This window comes from Cavia porcellus, unplaced genomic scaffold, assembly GCF_034190915.1.
Source record: "Cavia porcellus strain 051 isolate PalLab524CR breed Dunkin Hartley unplaced genomic scaffold, mCavPor4.1 scaffold_5, whole genome shotgun sequence".
Taxonomy (NCBI): domain Eukaryota; kingdom Metazoa; phylum Chordata; class Mammalia; order Rodentia; family Caviidae; genus Cavia; species Cavia porcellus.
In genome coordinates, this window is record NW_026947488.1 from 6,713,075 (window position 1) to 6,740,938 (window position 27,864).

Below are 27,864 nucleotides of genomic sequence, written 5' to 3' on the forward strand. Positions count from 1 at the left end.
TGCAGCCTCCGCGTCCCCGGGGCGTCGGTCCCGGCACCCGGCACCCGGTGGGCACTCGGTAAATATTTGTGGAGCGCTAGGAAGGAATGAATGAACCCATTGGGCACGGCTGGGGGAGGGCGGGGCCGAGGCAGGTGGGAGGCCGCCGGCGCGGGAGGGGCCCTGGAAGCCCGTCCTCCCGCCTCTCCTGCGCCGGCCCCAGCGCGCGCTGCCACTCCGGGCTCCCGAGGCCGCCTCGCGTGCCATCGAGGGCGCGCAGGGCTGGAAGCACGGTCTCGGGCCGCGGCTCTCGGCGCCGGAGGTTGGAAGAGCGCGGGTCGCCGGCGCCCGAGGGCCGGGCGCAAGAGGAGCGGAGGAAGGAGCGCTCGCCGCCCGCCGCCCGGCTGCTCCCCGGCTCCTAGGTTTGCTGGCTGCTCCTCCCACCCGCGCCAGCCTCCTGCTCACTCGCTCGCTCGCTCTCTGGAGCTGGTTTCCGAGCCCCGCGGTGCGTCCGGGCGAGTGCGGGCCGAGGGGCCCCGGCCAGCGCCGAGCAGAGGGCGGGGGTCCGGGCAGAGTGCAGCCGGCCGGGGAGTGGCCATGTCTGGCGCGGGCGCAGCGGGGCCAGTGTGCAGCAAGTGACCGAGCGGCGCGGACCGCTGCCTGCCCCTCTCTGCCACCTGGGGCGGCGCGGGCCCGGGAGCCCGGAGCCCGGAGCCCGGAGCCCGGAGCCCACCTCGCGCGTAAAGCCGGCGCGATGCACGTGCGCTCGCTGCGCGCCGCGGCGCCGCGCAGCTTGGTTGCGCTCTGGGCGCCCCTGCTCCTGCTGCGCTCCGCCCTAGGCGACTTCAGCCTGGACAACGAGGTGCACTCGAGTTTCATCCACCGGCGCCTCCGCAGTCAGGAGCGGCGGGAGATGCAGCGCGAGATCCTCTCCATCTTGGGCTTGCCGCACCGCCCGCGCCCCCACCTCCAGGGCAAGCACAACTCCGCGCCCATGTTCATGCTGGACCTGTACAATGCCATGGCGGTGGAGGAGGCCGGCGGGCCCGACGGCCAGGGCTTCTCCTACCCGTACAAGGCCGTCTTCAGCACCCAGGGCCCCCCGCTGGCCAGCCTGCAAGACAGCCACTTCCTCACCGACGCGGACATGGTCATGAGCTTCGTCAACCTCGGTGAGCGCAGGCGGGGGCTGGGGCGGGAGGGGCCGCTGTTTGCATCCAGCCCGCCCATCTTACTGTTCCCAGCCTTTGCAAAACCCCAGCGCCTACCCGAGGGTCTCCCCTCCCGTCCTGTCCCCCTCCCTCGCCCAGTGGACTCCGAGTGGCACGCGCCCCAGGTAGTGTGTGGGGGGATCGCATCCGGCCGGTGGGGACACTAGGTGGGGGGACCGTCCTAAGTCTCGGAAGTTCGCCGCCGGCCGCATCTCTAGGGCGGGAGGCGCCGGCCTGGTCGCGGCTCAGTTCAAAGCGCAGGGCTGGGTCATGTGAGCTGTCCCCGGCCGGCCGGCGCGGCCCGCGATACCTGGATTTAAAGGGCCCTGCCCGGCGCAGCCGCCTTCCCGCCTTTCCTCGGCGGCTCCCGGCCCGTCGCGCGCCCTTCCCCGCCCTGGCGAGCCCTACCTGTCCCTGCGCCGCCGTGCGCCCGCCTGGCGTGGTGCGCGCCCCGGGGCCCCTTCCCGGCCACCCGCGCCCACCCCTGGGCTCCTTCGCTGGGAGCCGGGGAAGGAACGTTGTCATTGAAAACTTTCTATTTTAAATATTTAATGATAGGTCCGGGCGGGCAGAATCCATTTTCAGCGTTTATCACGTGTGGCGCGCAAACCGCGGGGTTTTGCGATTGGATGGTGCGGGGACCTCGGAGCAGACGCTGCCGGGGGCGGGTGGGAGACCCGGGTCCCGACCGGAGCCAGCGGACCCAGCCCGGGGCGCGAGGCTGGAGCCACGGCGGCCGTCCCGAGCTCCCCCTTGGTCTCCGCGCGCACACTCGCTGGACTTGCTAAACTCACCCCCGGCCGCGCGCTGCAGGGCTCAGGATCAAATATTTGGTTTTCAAGATAACACGCCCCGATAGCGCTGTTTTCTGGGCCGCTTTCATTCTTCTTGTGTAACTTGCTGCGAAAACTCGAACCGAGTTGAAACAGCAAACACGCCCACGGGCGCTGTGTCAACTTGGAAATAATGATGCGGGAGCCCGGCCGCTGGTCACCTGGGGCGGCGCTGGTCACCTGGAGGCCGGAGGCCGGAGGCCGGATCTGCCCTAATGCTTTCTGCTCCAGATAATCAGGCCCGCAGTTCCTGGGAGGCCCTGGTCTGCGGGGTGGGCGGTGGAGATGCCCCAGTAACTTAAAGTTTAAATTATACCGGTGAAGACGGAAGCAGCTCTGCGTGCCCTGGTTTAGATCAGTCTTCCAACCGTGGGTGAGGTGAAGAAAACCAGCCAGGTGCCGGTCAGCACGGTGGCACGAGCCTTTGGGCGCCCCCTGCATTCCACTGGAACAAGCCGCTGTGACCTGGGGAGAGAGAGTTTACCGCGTGGGGGTGGGGGAAAGGGGAAAGCTGGGATCTGAGTTTTCATTGTTCGTGTAAATTTTTAACTTCAATTAATTTTTTTTTTTTTTTTTGCACGCTGAGAGTAGAACCCAAAGCCTTCACACTGAGCTACCTCCCCAGCTTCTTTTCCCATTGTTTGTATTTTGAGACTGGCTGTCCTTAGCTTGCTAAGTTCCTAGGGTAAGCTTGAACCTGTGAGCCTTTTGCTCAGCCTCCCAGAACTTAGGAATCTCCGGCATGCGAAGCCACCGTGCCCTGCTGCGTGACATTTCTAAATGTTTTATTACCTAGAGCAAAAACTAGAGAAAAACTGGAGATGCATACCTGTCAATACCTAGATGAACACTGAACTCCGGCCCTGCTGTGGGGAGACAGGGAGCCGGCCAGGACCCGAGCTCCAGTCGGGGATTTATGGCATTTCCAGCTCTGTTCCCTCCCTGAGTCCCAGCTGGTGCATTCGGGTTCTAAGGAACCCGAATATTTGGCTTCTGAGGGCTCTGCAGACCCAGGGCAAGGAGGGCCCTGATGCTTCTAGACTGGCGATGTGGCCAGACCGGGCCTCCTGTCTTTCAGACAAGGACCTGGTGGCTAATTGGGTGCTGCTGGGAGTTGGAGCCGGGCTGCTTGCTCCCCCAAGCCTGGGAGCAAGCTGGGGCTTGCCTGGGAAGGCCACAGCTGGCTGGCTTTGCTCCTCCTGCCCTGCACACACCTTTCAATCCCTTTCTTTCATCTTGAAAGGACAAAGACCAGCTTGTCTGAGCCTCTCAGTCAAGTCGGGCTGACTTTGGGCTTTGTGGAACCGTCCTGACTTTCTCGAGTCTTGCTTTCTGGTCCATCACTTCACATTAGATGGCAGGGTGGCTTTTGACAGGGTGCGCTGACCTTGTTTTTTTTCTCTTTCTGTCCCTGAACGCAGGGTCATTAGTTAGGGGCAGACCTGGACCGCAGTTTGGCAGGAGGCTTCCTGTAGGTGCCTCGGAGGGTGAGGGTGGCCTTTGATTTCTGTTCTGCGGTCCCACAGGAATTACTGCCTGTCCCTTCAGCCTGAGTGGCTCTGAGGGCCTGAGGGAGGTGGCCTTTGGGTTGGGGGGGGGGTGGGATGGAAGATTGGTCCTGCCGCAGAGCCTGCTGAGAAAGCACATGGCTTTCCCTCTGTCTGCAAACGTGTCACTCTGCAATATAGAAAGTGTACTAAAGCCAAGCTGGTTCTTACGCTGTATGCAAGAGACCATTTTGCTTTTCCTGGCAGACCATTGCTTGGTACTGTTCTTGGGGACTTGGGACAGGCAGAGGAGGGTCCAGGGGCAGGCTGCCTTCCTGGGCTGCCCCTCCCCCTCTGAGTGCCTGCACTGTCCTGCAGGCTGGACCGGCCTTCACTCTGAAGGCTTTTGCAGACCTGGTGCTTTTATTCTTCCTTCTGTGTGTAGCCAAGCTGGGTTTTTGTTCCTATAAGTCCTTCTCCGTGGAATTCAAGCTTTTTGCCAGGGTGAGCAGGATCTCAACTCGAGGGGAATTTACGACAAAACCAGGTGTGGGTGTGCGGACTTCACCCTGCCCCTATGACAGGGATCAGTCTGCACCGTAAAGCCCCGAGGAAGGCCGGCGGCTGGGGCCCCTGGAGTCCAGGGGCAAGATTTATAAACTGGTTTGGATTAACAAGCCCCTGACTCCTCCGTGTCGACTTAATTTTGGAATTCAAAACAGGCTACCCACTTTTAAATAGTCCCCAGGCAATGGGCTCCTATAGAGCCAGCCCATATCACTCTGTCAAGGGGAAAACCCAGCAACTCTCTTGGGCATCTTCTAAGGAAGCCAGGCCGGCTGGGCAGGAGTCATGGGACTCAGGTTTATCTCTGGGCCAGGTCATGAAGGGATGAAATCTGTTTAATCTTTGAAGCGAAATTAAGAGAGAGAGAGAGAGAGAGGGAGGGGGCGGGGAGAGGGAGATTATTGGGAGCAGCGTATATAAAAGTGGTTTTTGTTACTGCGCCTGGAGAGTGGGAGCGGCCCGCAGTTTGAGTTTGTAGCTCATACCATCTGGCCACCCCTTTTTTTGTTGACAAGTGTTTGGCATTAAGATCTCTCCTCTTGCCCCTTCAGAGCAGGCCCTACCACTGTGGAGTATTAGAGAGAGATTCTGTTACAGTTTAAAAATGTCCTTCGGGGAGTGGAGTGCTCGCCGAGCCGGCTGCAGGCATCTGCGCGTAACCTGGCTTGTGTTATAATTTGGAAGGGGCTGTCCACATTCCAGCGCTGCGCACGGCCGCACTGGTGAGCAGCCAGAGGTTAATATAGATGTCACACACAGGCTTCCCCCTCGCCTGCGCTCGTCTCTGCACAGCGCCTCTGCGCTAGGAGTGTACCAACAGCTGTGTTTTTAGTAACCCTTTCAAGATCACTTCTTTTAAACCTCATTTTCCTGCTTCTATAAATCAAAGATCGCCCCGCCTCCCCTTTTCCCAAGGATATATGTGACCCCCATTTGAACTTTTGGGATCATCTATACAGTGTGTTTCCCCTCTGGAATGGAGGAACCCGGGATGCCAGGTCCATTGGCTGCGAGGCCGGCGTCGTTTGTCCTTTGGTGACGGTGCCTCCCCATCCAAGGGGTGAGGGAAGCGGCCCGGATAAAAGCTGCTTTGGGAGCAGCCAGAGATGGTGGTTTTTATTATTATTATTATTTTTATTTTTTGAGTGTATGGTCAGAAGAAAGCGCTTCTGAGATCTGGGCCTTACCTCCACGGCTCTTGAGCCTTTGCCCAGATAAACACAGCTGCTGGACGATCTCTGACCACCGGCATACCTGTGATATGAGCGCATATCACATGTCCACTGCGTGCGGAGACCAGTGATGACTTCATTCTAGGGAGAGCCCATCTCGGTTGATTGATCACCCGTATCGCCTTAATATCTTACCCGCCCCTGTGCAGTAAGGTCATATTTGGCCCAATGCAAGAGTCTGAGTGTCCCAACGCTGCCCTGCCTCCGCCCGGCCCCCGCCTGCCCATGCGTGGAGCTGTGGACAGAGGGCCCCTGACCCTGAGCTGCTGGCTATGGGCGTTTTTCCTTTCCTGCGCTGCTGAGACTTAGGGGTGGCCACACGTTGACGCACTGGTGTTCTGCAAGGCCCTGCCCAGCTCGGCCTCGGTGTTCTCTGGCAGTGTCGCTGGGGTGATGGTGCGGGCAGGGATGTGTGGGACCCGTCAGGTTACTGTCAGGAGGAATGCGGGATTAGCCCCCGAGTGGTGCGGGAAAGGCCCACAGCTGTGTACACTTATTATAAAAGATTTAAGTCCCACTGGTAAAATCAATATATTGAGTTGCACAACCCTCTGCTTTTAATTAGTTTAAATCAAACTTTTGCGCTGGTCCCATTTTGCCTCCTCCGGCCTCTATGGGGTGAGGAAATACCAATATTTACATAGAAACTGTTAATTTGTGGTGAAAATGATAACACATTTAGCTCCACAGCGGCCAATGGCTCCAGCCTGAGGGAGCCCAGATCAGCAGGAAATCCAGGGCTGATGTCAGCCGCATGAGGGAGCAGGGAGGGGACATCGGTGACCTGGAACTTGGACCCCAGATGCCAGTCGCAGGTGCGTCTGCAGGGGAGGCACTGGCTCAGGCTTTGCAAGACACTGATGCTCCCTGCTGCAGGCTGTAAATGTGAAGATTCACCCGAAGGCCCGAGTCTTTCCCGTGAGCCTTCTTGCAGAACTCTGCAGGTAGGCTCTGAATCTGTCTGGCCAACCTGCGTGAGATCCTTTGTGTTGGGCAGCACACGGCACAGTGCTTTATTTATTCCAGAGCTTTCCTTCCCCGTCCCTGCAACCGTTTATGGAGGCAGGAGGGCTCGCTTGCTGCAAATGATCCTGTGTACAGCCGCGGCTATTACGTGAGCCGGTCGGGATTAGCTGTGTGTTCGGCTGGGGTAGGATTCTGGGTTTTGCAGCAAATGGCATTTGACAAATACTATTTGACAAAAATGCGAGTTGGTATTTCTTAATGTGGAACAGATATTTCATAGTTAACCTTCTCTGACGAAGAAAAAAAGCGCTCCAACCCAACATGGCCAGCGATGCCAGTGAATGCCAGGGCTGCAGGGCATACCTCCCTCTCCGGAGTGGTGGCTGTTTATGATTTGAGGGGGTGGCAGGGGCGCACGGAGCCTGACACCTCCTGACGTGTGCCGTGCCACCCCGGGAACATTTGCACGGGGAGGCATCACAGGGAGCGGCGCAAAGCCCCTGCTGATCCTCGTGGAGAGGGCTGAATTCATGACAACTCGGAGAGCACCGCGCTGGTGTAATTGCTTTATTGTTTTGGAGCCCGGCGCTTATAATCGGGTTCCTGTACAAACATGTTTAACGTGTGTTACTGCATTTCCAAACCAGACCTTCTCAGCACAAGCCTGCTTTTCATTAATTGATGTCAGTAGCATGGTACAGTATTTCAAAGGGCTGGCCAAGTATAAACTGTGTTTCCAATTTCCTTCCTTTCCTGTGTTTGGAATGCCAATGTTAATTTGTTCCCAGGCAGGAGCAGGGGCTGCCAACCGCGGCTTTCTATAAAGAGCTTCAGAGTGAAGGCTTCCAGCCCCCAGCCCTCAGCCCTCGCCCAGGCTTGAGGCCGCCTCGCCAAGGTTCCTGACACTTTGCAGCTAATTCTGGGTGATATATGGAGCAGGGGCTGGGGGCTTCACTGCCGTGTAACGGAAGTTCTTGGTGACAGCAGCGGGTGTGGCTTGGCTGGGGGAGTGGACCGGAGTCCACGGTGATTCTCTTAGACACTGCTCAGAGCCATGTGGCTGTTCCCGCTAGAGCTGCTTGTCAGCTGCATGGCCTTGGGCAAGGTGCTTGACGTCTCTGAGTTTGTGTCTCCGATTCCTGGAGTACCCGTCTCCTCAGCAGGTTCTCAGAAAGGCAGACTCACTTCGCTGATGGCCAGAGCCTGGTGTATAGTCGGTGTCTGATAAATGGGAGCTCTTGTGTTTATTGGAGTGGCCAGGTCAGTGTTCACCGTGGTGGTTTGTTAGTCTGACTTTTGGTCTGTAAGTACTTAACCTTCAAGTACCGCAGTGAAGTGATGCATGTTCACTTAAAGATGTCAGGAGAGTTTACACACGTCCAGCTCCCTTCCTTTCAGAGATGAACGAGATGCTAATGGATGTACAGGGCAGCGCTGAGTCCTCTCCAGGTTGGCCTCTGTGGTGATTTGAAAATTTGCCTGCTGGAGGGCTGGGGTGCAGCCCAGGGGTAGAGTGCTGTCCGGCTTGCACAAAGCCCTGGGTTCCATCGCCAGCATCAGAGGGCGGGGTGGAAATCAGTGCTCAGAAAATGGAAACGGAGGCAGGGGGTGTCCAGCATTCTCCGTACTATGTAATCTTTGCAACTCTAAATAAGAAAATATTCAAAAAAAATGAAAAAAATTAGTAATTTTAAGCATCTTACACCAAGTATTTCTCCCCACCCTGGAAGAGAAGGGTCAAAGGACCACTGGTCTCTCCCTCCCAGGGAACCGTGGGCCTGCAGCACACATTAAGTGACCATGGCGGAGGCTCCTTGCTTTTTATTGGAGCAGGTGCAGGGAAGCCTGTCCGCTCCTGCAGCTGGGTGGAGGCGACATCCACAGACCCCTACGTGGAGTCGGTGTATTTAGGGGCCTCTCGAGACCAGAGGACAAAAGAGAAGTCTCCAGGGCCCTGTGGTGGGCTTCTGCTCAATTCCTCCTCTCCCTCTACTGCTTGAACAAAAGTGTGACTCAGTGAGAACCAAGCATCGCTGTGTCCCGGAGGTCACTTGGTCTGTCCTGCCTTTATCTCCTGAGAGGAGCTTTCAAGTTTCAATCTTTTGTTGTCTGGCTTAATTAAATTTGGCCGCCAATGGGAACTCACACAGTTTTCAAAATTGAGGGCTTGCATGTTCTGTGGCCCTGGGCCTAGGCCTGTCCTGTCTTGTAATTCCAGCCTTTCTTACTGTCGGGTAACTGGGGGGAAATCCTAAGCACTTAGCGTGAGGTCAGCGTCCAGCCACCACTGTCCTCTGCGGCTCAGGGACTTCACGGAGGCAGCCCGGGCTCTGCGGTTTTGGCGGCTGCAGGTTGCCTGCGATAAAGGGCGGCTCTCTACTCTTCTCCAGGTGACTTTCCTTCCTGGCCTGCCTGGGCACCGTCCACAGGTGTCAGGTCCGAGCAGGTGCCCAGCAGTTGGCCCTTTGTGTGTGTGAACGGGGTGAGGACCGTCCGGCAATGTCCTTCCGTCAATACTGACCTGCAAACAAACCGGGTAACCACTTCTGGCCCGGGGCTGATGGCAAGACCACATTTCCATGGGCCACGATTAGTACACACAATGTGTGCGCCGTTAACGATTCTCCCCGAAATGCGCGGTGTGACCGATCTCGGGCCTCCCGGGCTGCGTCTCCAAATCGTGGATCAGCATTTGGGCATCGAGATCTGAACGCCGAGTCCCAAATTTGGATGATCTGGGCCTTTTGTTGAGTCTGCACAGATGGCAGTAACTGTGTGGTGACAAAGAACCCTGTGATCTCAGGTTTTTCCATTTGCGGGAACCGATGGCTCCTGGGGGTGGCAGGGGGCTCGGGGCCTAGATTGGCTTTCCCTGGTCCCCGTGGGGCCGGACTGAAGGACAGTGGGTCTGTGCCTTAACTTGGTAAATTTCTACCCGGAAGTGACCTAGGTCCTCGGGCTTGGAAAGGTGGGGTTCCAGGAGAAGTGGCGGGGCGCTGCCTGCCACGCTGGCTGCCTAGGGCGGTCACCTTTCTTCTCCTCCTCAGTGACCCAGCGTTTGTGGAAACTCAGTCAGTTCCCGTGGGGACGAGCATTTTGAAATTCAGGGCTGTGACGCTCTGAGTGTGATTTCCCTGAGCAACTGCACCCGTCCTGTTGGAGACCAGGGTGTCTCGAAGCTTCCTGCTCTTGGAGGTATTCATGTGGTTTGACAGGAGTGGCCTGGCCTTCCGGTCTCCCGGGGAGAGAGACTTGTCTCTCTAGTCCTGTCTGTCTGCAGCAGGGAGCTCGGCTTGGGCGTGACCCACTGAGGAGAGTCAGGAGCGTCCCTCTGCCAGGGCCAGCGAGGCTGCTGCTCTTGTTCCTTTGGAAGGTGCAGGTGCTGCCTTGTCCCCGGGTCCTGTGCCCAGAGCAGGAAGGCGCTTGCCTCCCGGTCCCCAGAGCCACTTCCTCCTGCACACAGGATCGCAGGTGCCCGAATCCCAAAACTCAGTTCAGAGGCTGTTGCCCCGAATGGGCCACTGCGAAGTCTCAGGTCAGCCCTTCTGTAGCAGTGTTGGACGTAGGGCACCGTCTTTATTGACCCCGTCTCTGTCTTTCTGCCTGGAAAATAATGTACAGGGCTCGGATGTGTGTTTAAATAGCAGTGCTTCAGGACGCCTGCGTGTCCTGTGTGTCTGTGGCCTGTGGCTTAAAGCAGCACAAGGTCTCCTGTGGTCCAAGGGTGTGTGTGGGCATGGCGGACCGGGCTGGGAGAGTCCGGGAGAGCGCATGAGAGGGCACGCGTGTACCCAGGTGGACACGAAGTGCAGTGCCCAGGGGCGAAGCCAGTGTCAGGGGCATTGGCAGTGGAACCTTCTGGAAGGTGCCCTGTGTCGCATGGTGGGAGGCTGTGGAGGGATCCCTCCCTGCCCTCAGGGTGACGGCCACCTCGGGAAGCCCAGGGGGATGGGTTTGGGGTGGGGAGAAGGTCTAAGAAACCTGAACAAGTGCGCTGTGGGACGATGGGGTGGACGGGACACTGGGGAAACCCCGTGCAGCCTGAGAAAAATTCAGAGCGCGCTGCTCGGTTTTGACAGCTGTCTTATGTTTAGGAAAGATGAGCACCCGGGGAGGCCTGGGTCCCGGGTCCAAGCGGGACCTCTGGGTACGGCTTCCCCAGTTCCTTGTAAACCTAAAGTTATTGTGAGGCAGAGTTTTTTAAAACCAACAGCAACCGCAGCGATGGGACTGGCTGCGGAGGTGCAGCCTGTGATCCCTGCTACTCGGGAGGCTGAGGCAGGAGGGTCATAAATTCAAGGCCAGCCTGGGGAGCTTGGAGACACTCTGTCTCCCAATAAAAAGGCCTGGGAATGGAGTTCAGGGGTAGGGCACCCCGAGGTCTGCTCCTTAGTAAGGGAAACAGAAAAAGCAACCAGATAAACTCGTGAGGGGTGCATGGGTATTTGTGACCACCCCCGCCCCAAGCGTGTATTCTTCTTTGTGATTTTTTTTCCTCCAGTCTCCAGCAAACCAGACCCCTCCTGCTGGAGGTGACAGGCCCAGTCCTGAGCCCAGTCCTGTGGCTCTGCTTCGTCCAGCGCTGGGCCCAGGATTCCCATCCTGGAGTGTGTTTGGAGTATTGCACCCCACAGGCCAATAACTACCCAATCTTCAGACTCATTAATGTGACAGGGACTCTGGGAGCAAAGGAAAACCCCTCCTGAGACCTTTAAATGCTCTGCCTGTGTGCGAGAGGCCAGCGGAAAGCCACCGTTTGTTTATGGGTAGGGGAGGCTGGGGTGCCTCGCGGCGTTCTGCTTGGCCCTGAACTTTGTAGAGGTCCCCACCCCGTCCCCTTCTCAGGTTCCATTTTCTGGCTGACTTGACCTTAGGTTTGTGGAGAGAGAAGCCCTTAAAAATGGCAGCGGGGCTGTGGACCCTTCCAGGCTAGTAAATGTTTATGGGATGGAAGCGCGGGCCGGTCGTTTCCTTTAGGAACAGTAAAGGAAGTCAGCTGCCTGAAGCCTGCTGAGAACTGGGGTTCCTAATGGGCTTAACATGGTCGGTGCGGGGCTCGGGGTGGTGGGGAGGGGGAACAGAAACCTGGGGGCTCCTGGGGGCTGAGACACCCAGTGGCTTGGAAGGGGCCTTTTTAGGTGGGTGTAGGGACCGTGTCCCAGCCTGCGCCCTCTGGGAACTGGCTTGCTGTGAACCAGGGGTGTCCCTCTGAAGCCCTGGCCTGGACCCCTGGACCTGTTTATGTCAGTATCACCTGATCCAAGTTATGACATCAAATAAATCTATAATCCATTGCCAATGTTCCCCAAAGGACGCAGTGACCCCCACTCTGAGAACCACTGATAGAGGGTGACTTTTCTCCAGCTTAGGAATTTGTTGGGAGTCTCGGCCTCAAATGCGCTGGCCCAAGGAGGGAAAAACTGTTCCCAGAGGGGCGGGTTATTTTCCGGCTAAGAGGACCCCAAGTCACAAGCAGAGCAGAGCCTTTTGGGGTGCACAGCTGGGCTCACCTTAGTAGAAACCCGGGGAGCCCAGGGTGCAGGGGAGGCTGCGGAGGACCAGCCTCCTTTCCCGGGGACCCCAGAATCACGCCCTTCCTTCCTGCTGCCCCCCTTCCCAGAAGGAAGCTGGGCGGTAACTTTGGGGGCCGGGAGGGCTTTGCAGGGAGCCTGTGGCTTCCCCAGCACCAGCAAACACGCTCCTGCTTGCTTAGACCTTGGTCCGCTGTGTGTTCTGGGGCAGCCTGTGACCCAGGAGGGCTTAGACATTTTTAAAACAGATGACAAATGGCGCAAAGAAGGGTGCTGGATGCCCAGGAGACCAACGTGAGGTCTCTAAATGCCCTTTTCCCAACACCTCTCCCAGGTGGGGCCACCCCTCAGCGAGAGACGGTGGCCTTCTGACCTGGCTCTGTGGCCAGACCTCGAGTCCGCACTGTCTGGGCTGCGTGCTGTCTCTGTCCCCCACCTGGGACCCCGCTGGTCCTGCAGGCAGGAGGACGTAGCTGTCCCGCCTTCCTAGGAGGGGACTTCTCCCCTCTTGTGGTGTTTGTGGTGGCAAAGCCAGGACCTTTGCAGCGAGCCGGACCCGTGTCTGCAACAGTTTTTATTTAGAAACGGGTCTCCTGAGGCGCCCACGCGGGGCTGTACTCTTGGCCTTCTGTCCCAGCGTCTCCTCTGCAGACGGCGCTCAGGTCCCCTCAGGACGGTGCCGTGGACTCGCTTTCCCTGACTCGGCCTGGACCCTGTGTTGTCCTTCGTGAACTCTGCAGCAGCCCCGGTGGCAGCTGAGAGCCGTGAGCTGAGCTCCCGCCTGGGGACCCGGCTGGGTTCCTTCCCTGGGCTGGCGTCGGTGCCCGTCCCGGGCCCTGTGGGGAGCTAGCCACCGCCCGCCCGCCTGCCCGGCGACATCAGCAGTGCTGTCACTCACTCGCTCCTGGCCCTGCCGCCTGGGTGCCTGGCGTGGCTCCCCGGTGCCCGCTGGCTTGCCGAGGCGGGCGGTGTGCACGGCCTGTCTGCAGGGACGTGGGTCAGGAGTGTGACCGCACCTGCCCTCTGTGACATCCGGCTGGAACCGGATGCTTCTCTGAGTTCTCCGGTGCCAGGCGAAGCCGGAAGCTGGTTTGATCCTGACAGATCCTGTTGTACTAGAAAGTCGCCTCTTGCCGATTAAGATCTGGATGTCAGTGCAGGGTCTTAGGGAGACCCCGCGCCACCAGGACCTGCCAAAGCGGGTCATATGTGGCAGCCTGCGCTTCAGAAACAGCCCTGAGACTTGAGGGTTTTTTTTTTTTTGTCTTTTTGAGACAGGGTCTCGCTGTGCAGTTCAGCCTGGCCTTGGGCTCACTCACTAGCCCAGGCTGGTCTTGAACTTCCAGCCATCCTCTTGCCTCAGCGTTCCTGTGAGCCACCACGCCTGGCCGCGCCCTGCGACGTTCATAGTACAGCTGTGAGGTTTCCCTGTCGTTTCTCAGCCCGTCACCCCGTCTGTGTCTCTGTCCCTGCATCCTCTGCCCAGCCTGGCCGTGTCCTTTTTGAGTAAAGAGCTGCCACACCGGCTGCTCGTTTAGTTTCTGTGGGAGGAAAAGGCAACAGGGAGGCCGGCCGCTTGCCTGGCTTTGGGGACAGCAGAGGCCAGGGTCAGTGATGTCCTTCCCTGGCTTTGGCCTGACTTCGCCTGTCCGGCTGCCACTAGCCCCCCAGAACTCGGTTTCTGCTCATCGGAGCCGCCCTGGGTCTCCTGCAGCCTCAGGCTGAGACTTGCGACCCCAGGGGGTCCCACAGATCTTTTTTTTGCGCTTCATGGACCAAAGCATTGGAGAGATCGAGGCCTGTGGTCCCCGCCCGACCAGGGGTGCAGTAGCACGGTAGCAGGTGACCTGTTCTCCCATTGTGTGCAAGGGGAAGCCACTAGGCAGGGCTGAGGTCCGGACATTGCGGTGCCCACCGCTGCTTCTGAGGAGAGGGCTGATGATTCATTTAGGAGCTTGTTCCAGGGCAGGTCACAGGCCACCTACCTGGAGGGGCTTCAGCGCCAGAGCCCACACGGTGTCCCCTCAAGGCGTGTCTTCAGGTCAGTGACACCAGGCCAGCACCTGTGAGCGTTTCATCCCCCCTTCTCCCATTCCCAGATTCTTCATGCCTAAGACTCATGGGTATAAAATGGCTGCTGCAACCCCAGACATTGCACCCTTATACAATCCCGGGTTTAAGGCAAGAGAAGATGGAAGGGCCCAAAGAGTTTTTCTTGCCTGTCTGACTTGGTTTGTCTGAAGCGCCCCAGATGACTTCTCTTTAGGCCTCATCAGCCAAACCAGCTCATCAGGGCAGGTCTTGCTGCAAGGGAGGATGGGAAGGGAGGCAGCCGGCCCCCAGTCTACACAGTGGGAAGGGGCGCGGGGGACGCGGGCTGGAAGCGGTGGCTGGGTGGCTGCGGTCAGGCAGTTTGCTGTTCTCGTCCCCTCACTGGGGTTTCTGCATGTTCAGCTGGATTCAGGACAATTTGTGCCCTGCAGGTTTGTGCAGATAAATGTGAATCTCGACCTAAACACAGTGTACGGTAAACTAAAAACTAAAAACATCATCATAGTAGGAGATGCGCGCCCGAAATTCTCCTCCCACACCCACTTCTCCCTCTGTTCTCACACTCCGGGCTACCCGGAGTCCCCAGTGTGACCGGGCATCTGCCGACCCCACTGCTGGGCGGAGCTGCCTCGGGCATTGGCAGGAGTGACGGGAGGATTTCCAGGGAGATTAATGGTGGCAAATTTTTGAGACGGGGTCTCGCTGTGCAGTTCAGGCCGGCCTGGAGCTCACTTTGCAGCCCAGGCTGGTATCTAACTCTCAGAGACCCTCCTGCCTCAGCCTCCCCAGTGCTGGGATTACAGGCGTGAACTACCACCCTGGGTACAAATATCTTCTCAAAACATGAACATTCACTGTGGTTTTGATCCCTCTTCCTCGAAGCCCTCACCGCTGTATGGTGCTAATGGTGACCCCCAGTTAGCAGCGACCCCTGTGGCTCTGCGCCAGGGGATCCCCGAACTCGCAGAGAGCTTTTAGTTTCTCCCTTGTCCTAGCTTGGAAGCGGGTTTTGCCTTAGCTCCATCTCCTGAGACCTCAGGGAGCGCCAGCTGTTTGATGAAAGCGAACTTGATCGTAGCCCTCCGGGTCCCTGGCTTCCCCAGGCGGCAGGAGCCATCGGGTGGGATCCAGCGAGCCGAGGCCGGGCCACGCTTGGCGTGCGTGCTGTTAGTGGCTGCTGGCTCCCCGCGGGGGGCTGAGGCAGGAGGATCTCAAGTCTGAGCTCAGCCTGGGAGCTTTGTGACTTAGTAAAACACTGTTCTTCCTCCAGTGCCCCCGGGGCACTGGGGTGGGGTGGAAGGTGTTTTCAGTTGTTTCTGGCCGCCGGAGAAAATGGAGCTGATCAGGTCTCTGACCCAGACGGCGGGAGCACCTCCTGCTGGATTAAGCTGTGGTGGCAGAGTGGGGGGGACCACACATCCCTGCTTCACGAGGGCCAGACAGACAGCAAGCAGAAGGGACTTGGCTGCCTCACTGAGCGGTGTCCCTCTCACTTCTGCCTTATTTCCCACCGCCTGCCCCTGGAGAAGACATGCGCGTACCCACCCTCCCTGCTTCCCCTGCAGGCTGAAATCAGCAGAGCCCAGAGGAAACCAGCTGGTGGTGGAGTGGGCCCGGAGAAGGTAGTTCTGAAAGGTTCTTTGCTTCCACATGAGTGACAGCCGGGCAAACAGGACTCTGTGCCCTCTTCGCCCTGTTCTTGCCTCGAGTGTAGATTTAGGAAGATGTGATGGTTGGAGCCATAGCAGCCATTTTGTGATCACAAGGCAGAAAACAAACAAAAAACCAAACCAAAACAAAACAAAAAGAAAAAACAAACTTATGGATTAAGAGTTGATGTGTAGATGTGCAAAGATGACAGAAGGGACTTGAGCTCTTAGGGACACAGTTGAGCTGCTGGATTCAGCCAGACTTGTGGGGAGCCTCCCGGGCAGCGGGCGTCACGTGTGTGCATGAATCAGCTGGTCCAGAAGGTAGATGCTGCATAAACAGCAGCGCCTGGTCCCCTGTGGCTGGGCGGGGTGCAGGGGTGTGTCCCCTGTCTGTTTATGGCTGTGTTAGTCACTGTAATAACAATCTGGGTCGCTGACATCTGCTGACAGTCCCTGCTGGGCCAGGCACCCTTTATCCTGTCCACTTCTGTCACTGAGTTTGCTGGCCGGGTTCAGGTTGGGCTTCGACCGGCATCTGGGGTCCCCCATGGGGAGCTGGGGGCCATCCTGGGGCTCAGGCCTCAATCCGGACCTGCAAGCGGCTCCCAGATCCATCGGGGCAGAAGGGGCCGCCCTGCCAGGCACCCTTGGGTGACCACCGGGCCCTGGTGATTTCTCGAGCCGGTGTCTTAACCCTGCTGCCTGCCTGGGGAGCGGGGAATACTGTGTGTGGGGCAGAGCAGGACAGGGACGGAGCCCCCAGCTTATCACGCGGAGGGAATCAGGCACAGGGTGTGGGTCAGGCGCCAACGGGCACAGAGAGCTGTCCTGCTCCTGGCCAGCCGCTCAGATTGTCCTAGGTCTGCAGCATAGCAGTGCGTTGAAGAGTGTTTCTGGGGTTCACACCGGGAGGTTGAGTTTGACTTGTTAGAACAAACTTCCAGCTCACGATACCCACCGTTCCCCCAAACTGCCAGGGAGGGCTGCCTGGCACCTTCTGCCAAGCTCATTTCCAGAAATAAAGGTGACCGTTTTTTGATCAGTGGTTTGGTCCAGGGGCACAGCCTAGCTTTAAAGACTCTTATTTTGAAGGGGAGGTGGGAGCTGGGTAAAGGCAGCACATCCGTCTCCTCTTCCCTGCACCTGCACCTTGTGGGCCTAATGAGTTTAGGTTGATGGAACCCAGACCTCAGGAAGGATTATAAATTCTCATTTGATTTAGTTTTCTTCTAAAATGCCTTAAACCAGCTGCGCCTGCCCAGCTGACCCAGGGCCCTGGCTGCTCTGGGAGGGTCTGGCGGCCCCTCCTGCCTGGAGAGGGGTCCACCCCACACCCCACCTGGCGGCTCCTGGGACCTGGGGGCTGGGGAGTGGGCAGGACCCCACCTTCCACGCCCTGAGTACGGGGTTTCTGTCCTGAATTCTCTGGCAGCAGGGGCTCTGTGGGCTCAGAGATGAGCTGCCTGGTCCCGAGTCCCTGCCGGGCGCTGGTGGAGCCCCGAGGGTGCAGACACCAGGCCCCAGGCCCACGCTCTGCCCGCTGTGTGCCAAGCCGAAGCCGAGCGGGCAGCAGGCGGGATGGGGGACAGGAGGACAATGACCTGACGCCCGCGGAGACCTGGCACGTGCCGAGTGGGCTCTGGGCTCCGTCACTGTCCCAGGGGTTCTCCGAGTGGGGCGCCCAGCCTCGGAGCACGGGGACCCCTGAGTTAGCAGGACCCGCAGCCCTGGCCCGGTTCAGACCCGCGACACCCATCGCGGACTTTGATCTTGAGGTTCTGAGATTCGCATCAGCCATTTGTCAGACGAACATCAAGGGCCCCGTCTGTCCCTCTGTCCGTCTGTCCCCAGGAATGGCAGAGGCACAGACACGGCCCGCCTGCTGGTCTGGCTTTGCAGTGGTGACGCTGGTGTCCGGCCCTTCGCTCCTCTGGACACTGGAGGTGATCCCTGGACCCCTGGTGTGGGGTGCAGTCCTGTCGGGTGCCCCCCATCCTCGCTGGGCAGGGCTCTCAGTGGGTCTGGGAGAGAGGACAGAGGCAGGCAGCCTGGGCGGGGCCGTATCCGCCCCCCGAGAGGCCTCAGCGAGGAGAAAGTGGCCCAGGGGGCAGAGCCCCCGCCTTGCTGACCTGGGAGGGTCCTGTGTGCTGCGGTTCACCCAGTGTGGGGCGTCGCCAGCCCCGTGGTCCATCCAGGCCCTAAAGTCACAGCTCTGGAATGAATGAGAGCCTTGTGGCCACTGCAGATTTCTCATCCTGGGAGCCACCTCTTTGTTTTGTTTTGTTTTCCTTCAGCCCCGGGAATTGAACCCAGGGCCTTTGCACTGACCAACATCCCCAGCCCTTCTTTAGTTTTTCTTCTGGGACAGGGGCTTGCTAAGGTGCCAGGTTGCCCAGGCTGAGCTCAAAGCTGCCATCCTCCTGCCTCAGCTTCCCAAATCGCTGGGGTGACAGGCACACGCTGCCACGCCCGTCAGGAATCTGACTTTAAAGGAGGCCTCTGGTGTAGCATCGAGCAGGCCACCAGCCCACGGATGCAGGGCTCATGGGAGCACGGAGGCACTGGGCGAGCCCTGAGCGGGTAGACGTGTGGGATGTTTTCACCCTCCGAGGAGAAAGGCTGGAGGGACCACAGCTACCGCCCTTCACGGGGAGACCTGTCCCGGGGGGCCGGGGGTGCTCCCTGCAGCTGACGGCAGCGTTGGGTCACGCTGGGTCCCCCGGCCTCCCGAGTCTGTCTGTCTGGAGCTCAGGGTCCTCCCTCTGGGACAGGGCTGCGCTGTGCTGCTCAGGCTGGTCCTCCTGCCTGGGCTGAGGGGATCCTGGCATCTCGTGACAGCTGAAGCGTCCCCGAATGCTGCTCCGGGACGTGGGGGGAGAGCGGTGGGGCCAGCGCTGGTCCCCTGGGTGTGGGGCAGCGCCTTGAGGCCCCCTGGCAGCCTGAGGCAGGCTGGTATCGGGGTGTGGGGCTAGAGCTGAAGCTGCGGTTGGGGGTCGGGGAGACGCTACCGCTGTGGTCTGGGCCCTGTGCCCCCAAGTCCGGGGTCCTGGTGGAAGATGGGTGCGGGCATCACGCCCTCAGCCGCCTCCCTCCAGGGTGGCTGCATTAGCAGGGGCAGAATTTCCAAGCCAGGGAGCAGCGGGGCGGGGCCAGGCCTCCATCGTCCAAGTCTGGTTTTGAGGTGAGCGCTGTCTGCACACAGAGGACTGGGGGCTCCTGGGTGTCAGGGCTGTGTGCACTTTGTCACCCGGTCTTGAGGTCCAGGGGACCCCGGAAAGGGGATGACGCTGGGGGGTGCAGAACCCCGACCTCAGGCCTTCAGTCAGCGTTGGTCCTCAGTGTCCCCGTCTCTGAAAGGGGCGCATGAGCCTGTGCCCGCTCTGAGCGCCGTGTCCTGGAGGCTGCCTGGAGAGGATGGGTGTGTGGGGCATGTGACCCTCGGGGCACAGGACAGGCCTCGGGAGCGGCGACGTCCTCCTCACACGGCTTACGCTGGCCACTCTGATCGACCGGGAGAGCACAGGAAGGGCAGTGTCAATGCGGACATGGGGGAGATGCGGGTGCCCACACACTGTCACTGGCAATGTAAAGCAGGGCAGCTCCTCCCCATAACAACGGCGGAATTACCGCGTGGTGCAGCCACTCTGCCTCTTGGGGTGAGCCCAGAAGGACGGAGAGAGACACTGCCAGCTCCGCTGGTAGCCGAGTTCACCATAGCTACCCAGTAGAAGCAGCCCGAAGTCCGTGGGCAGGCGATGAACGGAATGTGGGCTGTCCCCACCCTGGAATACTATTCACCCTTCAAAAGGGAGTTCTGACAGCTGCCCCACCACGGCTGAGCCAGGAGGACGCCATTCTAAGGGACGTAAGTTGGTGACCAGGAGAGAAATCCCACTGTGCTCCACGGACCGGAGTGGTCAGCTTCACAGGGACATGAGGTGGGCAGAGACTGGGAGGGAGGGGAGGGTTTAACATGCTCCCAATGAGGCTGTCACCCCTGTGTCTCTGAGCCACTGGCGGTACACGCAGCACTGACCAGTGGGCGGCACACGATGGTTCACTGGGGCTGGAGCCAGCGGGAAGAGGTCAGTGCGGACGGAGTGTAAATTCGGCGAGATGAAAGGTTCTGGAGATCTCACAATAGGAAGTTTCATCCCACTACTAGCCGGACTGTCCTCTTAGACATGGCTAGAGTGGGGGGCTGTGGTGTTTTGCTTTGTTTTTGTAGTGTGGGACTGAACCGGGGCCCTCACACCCAGAGCGCTGTCCCTTCTCCCCCTTCTATGTTGTATTTTGGGACAGAGTCTCACTAAGTTTGTGAACGGCCCTGTCTGGGCTGGAATTTGGAATTGTCCTGCTTCAGCCTCCCAGAGTGCTGGAATTACAGGCCGGCCCAGAACGGTGCATTTCAGGTTGTGGATGTCTTAGCAGCTGAGCATCAATATTGTGGCAGCTACCCCGGCCAGGGCTGTGTGGACGGAGGTGCTGCCCGCCAGGTGGGTCCTCTGGGGAGGCCAGGAGGAGCTGGCTGAGCATAGAGGGCAGAAATCATTCCTTAACAGCAGCCATGGTCAGTCAGGTGTGGGGAGCCAGAACCTTCCAGATGAGCCATGGCCCTGGAAGAAAGGAGGGAGCAGGTCGATAGTTTCTGGAAGGTCTTGGCCCTGGGACCCCAAGGAGCCCGGGGTTGTGAGCCCTCAGTCCTAGCTGTGGGATTTTGGCTGCTTCTGTTGGTTGCTTCGACCCTTCCCCCTTCAAGGGCTCCATCGGCATAAGAGTAGTCTGTCCTAAGCCCCAGTAGAAACCACAGGACCTTGGGACATGCTGAGCTCACGAGCTCGGAGCACAAGCCTCTGGTGGTGGACCTGTGGTTTTTGCCTGGAAAGCGTCCCTTGGCTCCTAAAGTTCTCCTTCCTGTCACACCTCGGTGGCATTTTGGGGTTAGCAGGAGGCCTACATGGTCTGGGAGATTTTTTGGTGAAAACCATCAAGTTTTGGAGGGAGCTGCTGTCTGAGTAACTTGTTTATGACCTGTCCTCCACTGCCCCAGCCTGTGCGGGAGGCAGCTGCCGAGGGGAGGTCAGCACTGCGCGGGCTGGTGGGGCCTCGGCGGGGACAGCTGCTCTCCTGTCCCCGTGAGGGTCTGTGCTGCGAGGTCTTGTGACCCGATCCAGAGAACGCTGTCCCTTCATCCGAGCAGCCACCTTTGGGTCACTGTGCCCTGCCTGTGCCCCGGGCCTGCCTTCCCTTGGGCGAGTCTGTCTGCCCCTGCTTACCCCCATTATGGTCCCCTAGCCCTGCCCCTCGCCTGTAGCCCCCAAGTGCCACTGCTGGGCCCTGCACTGGTATAAACATCCCTCCAGCATGACTTTTTGTGTTGTTTGTTTAGTTTTCAAGACAGAAGTCTCATGAGTAGCTCCGGCTGATCTCAGCCACTAAATTTCGCAGGCTGGCCTGGGACTCCAGACCGTCCTGCCTCAGCCTCCTGGCAGGTGGCAGACATGCACCACCGTGCTGGGCTCTTTCCTGCATGGCTGTGTCCAGAACACAGTCACAGCCCCCACTGCCGGCCTGCTGTCCCTCACTGTGTGTCACATTCCCCGAGGCGCCACACCTTCGTGTCCTCCTGCGCTGTGTCCTGGCTACCTGCCCTGTGGCGGCCTCACCTCCCGGGCATCCCAGAAAGAGCTGGGACTGCAGGGCGCAGGGGGAGGAGGGCGCCTGAGCGGGAGACGCCCCGCGGGTCCTGGGTCTGGCCTCTGAGCTGAGGCCCGCACCGCCCACCCATCCCTGCACACAGAGGATCAGACTGGGGCAGAGGGACAGTGTCCTGCCCTCCTGCTGAAGAGCTGATGCACCCTTCTCCCCCCTCCCTCCTTCATTTGCACGCTGGGGATCCAACCTGGGCCCTTCTACCTCTGACCTGCAACCCCAGCCTTTTTAGTTTTGAGATGGGTCTGGCTTGTTGGCCAGGCTGGTCTTGAACTGTGATTGCCCTGCCTCAGCCTCCTGAGCAGCTGGGATTAGAGGCGTGCGCCTTTAACCATTTCCCTGTTCTTTTCTTCCGCATGGTGCTGTTCACTAACGGAGAGTGACTCGGTCCCCGGCCCCGGCTGGGCAGCACCTGGCAGCCATCACAGGACGGCTTCTCTCTGGGTGGGCTCCAGGGTCAGCCTCAGGCAGCCCTGCCTGGCCTGGGCGAGGCTGTGGTCTGTCCTGCTGAGCATGAGGAGCCCAGCCGGGGCCATGGGGGGGGGGCACCTTGGATTTGGAAATTAAGCCAGAGAGAGCCATTCTCCTGGCCAGGGGCGCGGGAGACCACAGTGACCCATCTGTGGGTCCCGTCCCTACCTTTCTGGGTGTGGTGTGATTGGCCCATGTTGCCCTGTTCAGAGCTGCTGTCGTGGCCAAGGACAGCGTCTCCAGTTCATCAGCTCAGACAGGACTCCTTTGGGGGAGCTCTGTTCCTGGAAATTGGGGAGCAGCGCCCTGAGGAAGGGCAGAGACCGCTGGGCCGGGAGACCAGCAGGCGGGCTTTCCTCCCCCGCTCTGGCCTCCCCCTCCTGCACCAGCTTTCTCTGCGGGGAGTGCAGAGCGGCTGCCCGGGTGCTGGGTGACACCTCTGGAGTTCCAGGCAGGGGAAGCCGACAGGAGCCCTTTCTCACCAGCTGCCAGGAAAGAGAAAAGAGGACCCACGTCAGGGCTCGGGGCTCTTCCCTCTCATCCCTGAACCTGGGCGAGGAGGGGAGGCGGCGTCCTGGAACTAGATAGAGGCCTCCTGGGGCCCCAGGGCTCTCCTGGGCGAGTTCCCAGAGCACTGTCCAGGAGGAGGAGCTGCCTGCCACCTGCACGTGGTCACTGAGAAGCAACAGTATGCGCAGGACGCAGGGAGAGCAGGCTTGAGGCCCAATTCCCCACCTTCCCAAGAACCCACTATACTCACGTTTCGCTGTGCGTTGGTAGTTACACTCATAAGAAGCTTCTATTGCGGCGCATAAGATTAGGGTGTTCTGAGCGTTCTGTAAAGTGTGGGCCGCAAGCTTACACCTGAGTTTCCTTTCAGCCTGTGCAACCCTTCTCTAGCTTACAGAGCAAGCTGCCAGTGGACTTGGTTATTTTGAACCAGTTGTTCAGAGAATTTTTAATTTGGTGAGGGGGTTTGCCTGAACATTGCTTGTAACTGCGAGGTGCTCCTGGGGGACCAGGGTCTTCCCTGAGGTCTGATGAGAGCGCCTGCCTGCTCCTTCCTGCCTCTGCTTCTGGCACCTTGTAATCCAGAACTTCTGTTGCAGGGCCACTTTGGGAGTGGTGGTTGCAGGCTTTTGTAAAAGTTGGCTGCTGAAGTTGGCTTTGGGAACAGTCAAGGGGCAGCCCTGTGAGGCTGGTGTTTTCCAGAATCCGTTTTCTTTGAACTTACCTTTTGATCTCCAGATTTGGGTCCTTTGAACCTTTGGAAGTCCTGTGAGCTCTGGTACCCGCAGGTGTAGGTGGTGAGCGGGAAGGCGGGTTCCTGGGTTCTGGTCTCTGCAAGGGGCTTTTCTCCTTGTGCTTAGACAGATGTCAGCTCTAGCTGGGGATGTGGCTGGGTAACCTCAGGGGAAAGAGTGAAGCCGTATTTTCTCCCTGCAAATGCACTGCGTGCGGCGTGCGGCACTGGTCTCCTGGAGGCGTCCGGGAAACCGTCTTGGTGCCAGAGTTGAAACTGCATAGTCTATGCTGAGGAATTTCTTCCGCTGTGAAAGTGAAGCCTTGGGAAGATGTGATTTGAAGCTGGTTTGGATTTTAAATTAGTCTGTTTCCTTCTTTAAAGGGAATGAACTTGTTAGGAGACTGTTCTTGATAACTCACACAAAGAACACATTTCCAGAACCCTGGATGATACAGTTGGAAGAAGCACAGAATGACGTGGCTCAGGCCTCTCCTGGCCTCCAAATAGTTATCAGAGGACGCTCACTTAGAAATCCATCCCGGAGAGCACACAGCAGTCTGCAAGAAATATAATTGGCGGTTTTGTTTGCTTTTTTTTTTTTTTTTTTTTTTTTGTCTTTTTCATTTTTATCTGTACGGGGATCGAACTCACGACCACACACTTGCAAGGCAGGCACTTATACCACTGAGCTAAATCCTCAGCCCCATTTATCTGTTTCTTTACAAAGAAACTTCACAATTTCCGCGATTGTGTTAGCGAGTAGACACAGTGTGTCCCGCCCATTAGAAAGCTGCACGGTGCAGTGTCGCACACTCTTGTGATCACGTGTGTCCTCGTTTCCTCCCCACTGGATGTGCCTGGCTCTATGTCGTGCCTAGCACACGTTCCTGCGCCACCTGGCCTATGCCAGCTCTTTTTCTTCTACCAGGAAACTCACCATAGGCGCTGTCAGTGCCACCCGCACGCCTTGCCCTCCTGCCCTGTGTCATTGTCCCTGCTCATCAGATTGGAGATGCTGGCAAACACAGATCGCTGCCATGCGCCAAGCAGCGTTGTGGTGCCCACTCCTGTGATTTAAAGGCCCTTGCTGTCACCCTTGGAGGACGGGGAGGCACACACAGCGTAAGCAGTTTGGCCAAGGTCGCACTCATCCATGGCCTCGGACAAGTTTCCCCGGTCTTGGGGTCCTCGTCTCTAAAATAGGGGTCACTGCTGCCTCACTGGTTCCACCAGATGGTGGCCAAGCGTGCTCATGGGGGGCGCATCACAGAGGAAGCCTGCTTTGTTGAACTTGGGTTTGTTTGTTTGTTTGTAACTTGTCCTTGGTTGTAAATTAGTCTGGTTGACTCTGCCTTTGCCACCGGGGCTGTTCTGAGGGCGGCCTGCCTGGGTGCTGGAGCAGAGGTGCGGAGGTGTGGGGGGCTCCCGGGGTGCAGGCACCATGCGCGCCCTGTGCGCCTGCACCTGTCTGCTGCGCACCCCGCCCTGCAGATGGCGCAAGCGTCACCCTCCTCCAGGGTTCTCTCTGGTCTCCCCTCTCTGCTGGGGACCGGAAGAGACCTTGTGGGTGCTGTCTCCCCTTCCAGTCAGCAGTGACACCGAGCTGGACTGTGTGGAGCTGGGGAGGGACGTACAGGTGGACCTGGAGTGCAGGCTGAGATGTGGGGCAGGGAGGCAGGTAGGACGTCTCCAGGGACTCCGGCTCGAGGGTTGTGCTCGAGGGCCGACAGGCGCGAGGAGAGACCTTGGTTTGCTGCAGGTGATTTGTGAGTGGGTTTGGGAATTGACTTGGAATCGCTTTTGAGACCCAGGACTATGGGAGGTGTCAACAAAGTAGCTGGACGCATGCGCACCAAGTTCAGTGGCGACATCTGGCGAGAGAAGCCACTCTCACCCAGGGTGTTTTTGCACGTAGCGTCATTTGCATACAGGAGCCATCTGCGTGGAGGGTCATTTGCATAGGGGACTTTGTGTATAGAGCTGACCAAATCATTGATTCTGAGGCCAAAATATTACACTTACAAAGTTATTTTTCCAGGACTTCAACAAATTTCACAATGACTTCTCTAGCTCTCTCGTGGTCCTGTAGTGTTGTTCTTGGCTTTACCACCAGCATCACTGACTTTCTCTGGAGGCGTGTCTGTGATGTTTTATGCAAACGAAGCCCCCAAAGCACAGTGAGATGGTTTAAGGCGCTTGCATCGCACCGTGTGTTGTTTGGGTGAGAGCAGGGCGCAGACTGAAGGTGGTGTCCCCGGCGAGACACAACCTGTGACTCTTGGGCCGTGCAAGTTTTTTCAAGTCAGGTGTTTGGCTGACTGTTGAGCAAAAACCATGAGCACTGAGCAGCCTTCGTGTATCTAACTTTGCTGATGGAGTAGTGGGAAGCCCGAACTTGGAGCCATTCGACAGCTGAGGCATCACTGCAGGTTGCAGGTCGGGAGCCACCTGCGTGTCGGCTGTGGCCACCCTTCCGGGGGGAGCAGTGGAGGGCAGGAGGCCAAGCCCTGGTCTTGGGGGTCCCTAACAAGGTAGGCAGGAGGAAGAAGCTGCATCTACAATGAGGTCTGAGACATGAGGCCAGGAGTTGGAGGGACACATTGAAGGAGTCCACAGGAGAGAGAGGCTTTCAAGTGTGTGGGGACCACGGGCTGGATGCTGCTGGTTCCTGGATGTTGGGTGCTGCTGCCTGGTGGTCCAGCAAGACAGGGACCGTCTGTCTGCTGTTCCATCACGGGACAGCCTTTAGGGACCCGAGATTGGGTGGGGTCCTGGTTCTGGGAGTGGGGGGAGAGCACGCACTGGAGTCACTCCTCGGGTGCTGGGTGAAGGCGGGGTGGCATGGGTGCTGTACTGGTCAACTTTTCTGTCACAGGGGCACAGTACTGAATACACACCACTTAAAGTAGGAAAGTGTGATTTGGTTTCCAGGGTTGGAAGACTATGTATCTGGTCCGGTGGAGTGTTGTGGTCATGGTGGAAGGGCATGGCCAGCAAAGCGGCCAGAGAGCAGAAGAGGGGACAGTCCTAGAGAGGACCAGGATAGGGGCGGTATACAGTGCCCACTTACATACCCAGAAGAGTGCTTCATTCATCCAGTAGTGGTTTCTTAGTCCAGCGAAGTTTGTGATTCAGGATCACCTCCCGTCAACTTCCTATCCAACTGCATCTTCTTAAAGGATGCCTTGTCTCCAAATAAGTACAATAGCAAGTTCATAATCCCTCCTACCCTAATGCAGCTGTCAGACATCTGAGAAGAAAAGCATTTGAGCGACTTTAGCATTTTTCAGAAGTCCAAATCCAAGTCTCTTCCGAGACTCAAGGCAAATGCTTAGCTGTTAACCTTTGTAAAAATCAAAAACAAATTATGTAACTCCAAGATAGAGTGGCACAGGGTAAAACATTTCCATTTTAAAAAGGAGGAATGAGGGATAGAGAAGAATCAGATCAGAGTAAGGCCAAACCCCAGCGAGGTAAACATTAAACCCTGTAGCTCATGTCCTGCACCTGAGGGAGATGCAGAATTCCAGAGGGCATGAGTGGCTCTGGACCTGTGGCTTTGCTGGTTTCACTCAGGTGTCCCTTAGTGTCCCTCAGCTGAACTTCCACGTTCCTGGCATCTCTGCCCTCCTGGGGTCTCCACTACGGCATTCTTCACTTCGGTAGTTTGAAATCTGCTGACATGGCAGCATTTGCACCATGGAAATTGGCAAACAATGCTGATGAAGCCCTGGAGACTGGTAACAGAACATTTACCGGTCTGCTGTGGGCCAGAGCATCTGTACTTTTTAAATGAGTCCACACTCTTCTTCAGTACAGCCAGGGCTGACAGCTACAGTGTCCCGGAATGGGCATAGCAATGCCCATGTTTAAGAACAGTAGCTAGCTATTATCCAGCCCTAACAAGTGATCAGCTGTTCATGTGAATGAGGTCACTCAGCCTTTACAACACCCCATGAAAAAAGTTGTATCCCCACTGCCCGGATGGTGAGACTGAGGTTCAGATGGGTTGTCTCTGCCTCATCCAGAGCCACAGTCCTAGTCAGGGGCTAAGGCTGGACTCCAACCAAGCACTGAGCCATGGGGACCCGGCTCTGGCCTGTCCCTCTTGGATGGCCATGTTCAGGGCCCCTTGCCCCAGCAGGTTGGGTACAGAGTCATGCTCTCGGTCAAGGTGACCAGGAGTCCCAGTCTGGGGCCTTGCAGACGGTGTGTCCCTGTGGGCAGGCACTGGTCACCAGGGCAGCAGTGGGCAGGTCTCCACCCTGTCGAGCAAGGTGCTTGGACTCTGTGCCAGGAGAGAAACCCCGAGACTAATGGGCTCTTGCACTGGACTGTGCTCTCTTCCTTCCAGTGGAACATGACAAAGAGTTCTTCCACCCGCGCTACCACCATCGGGAGTTCCGGTTCGATGTATCCAAGATCCCGGAAGGGGAAGCTGTGACTGCAGCCGAATTCCGGATCTATAAGGACTACATCCGGGAACGCTTTGATAACGAGACCTTCCGGATCAGCGTCTACCAGGTGCTTCAGGAGCACCTGAGCAGGTGGGTGTTGCAATGGTGCGGGTGGCTGCTGGGCCTCCTCAAGCTGCAGGGAAAGAAGGAGTGACGGCCCCAGACTGGAGTCTGTCGGGGCAGGGACCAGCAGGGCAGCTTCTTCCATAGAGCACCAACCACCCACCCTGGACTGGCAGAGTTTTAAGAAACAGTGACAAACATCATACACTTTCTCTTAAAAAGACAACCAAACAGGGTCATTCCCAGAATATCATGCTCTCCTCTCTGGTGGCCTAGGGCTTACATGGGATGAGTAGGCGGAAGTCCAGAGGCAGAATGGCTTGTCAGTTAGGGACTGGTTTACACCGGGAGCTTCACAGTGACCAGCTGTGCAGCACAGTGACCAGCGGTTTCTAAGAGACAGAG

The 27,864-nt window shown here is 58.0% G+C and overlaps 1 protein-coding gene across 1 annotated transcript in view; it reads left to right on the plus strand.

The window, feature by feature from the left end:
* Positions 1-271: 271 nt before the first annotated feature.
* Bmp7 (bone morphogenetic protein 7) overlaps positions 272-27,864 on the plus strand; it is a 69,419-nt gene continuing 41,826 nt past the window's right edge. The window contains exons 1-2 of the mRNA XM_003463644.5: positions 272-1,151; positions 27,294-27,486. Of these exons, the coding sequence (XP_003463692.1) occupies positions 734-1,151; positions 27,294-27,486 (611 nt within the window). The 5' untranslated portion in view covers positions 272-733. The remainder of the gene's footprint in view (positions 1,152-27,293; positions 27,487-27,864) is intronic.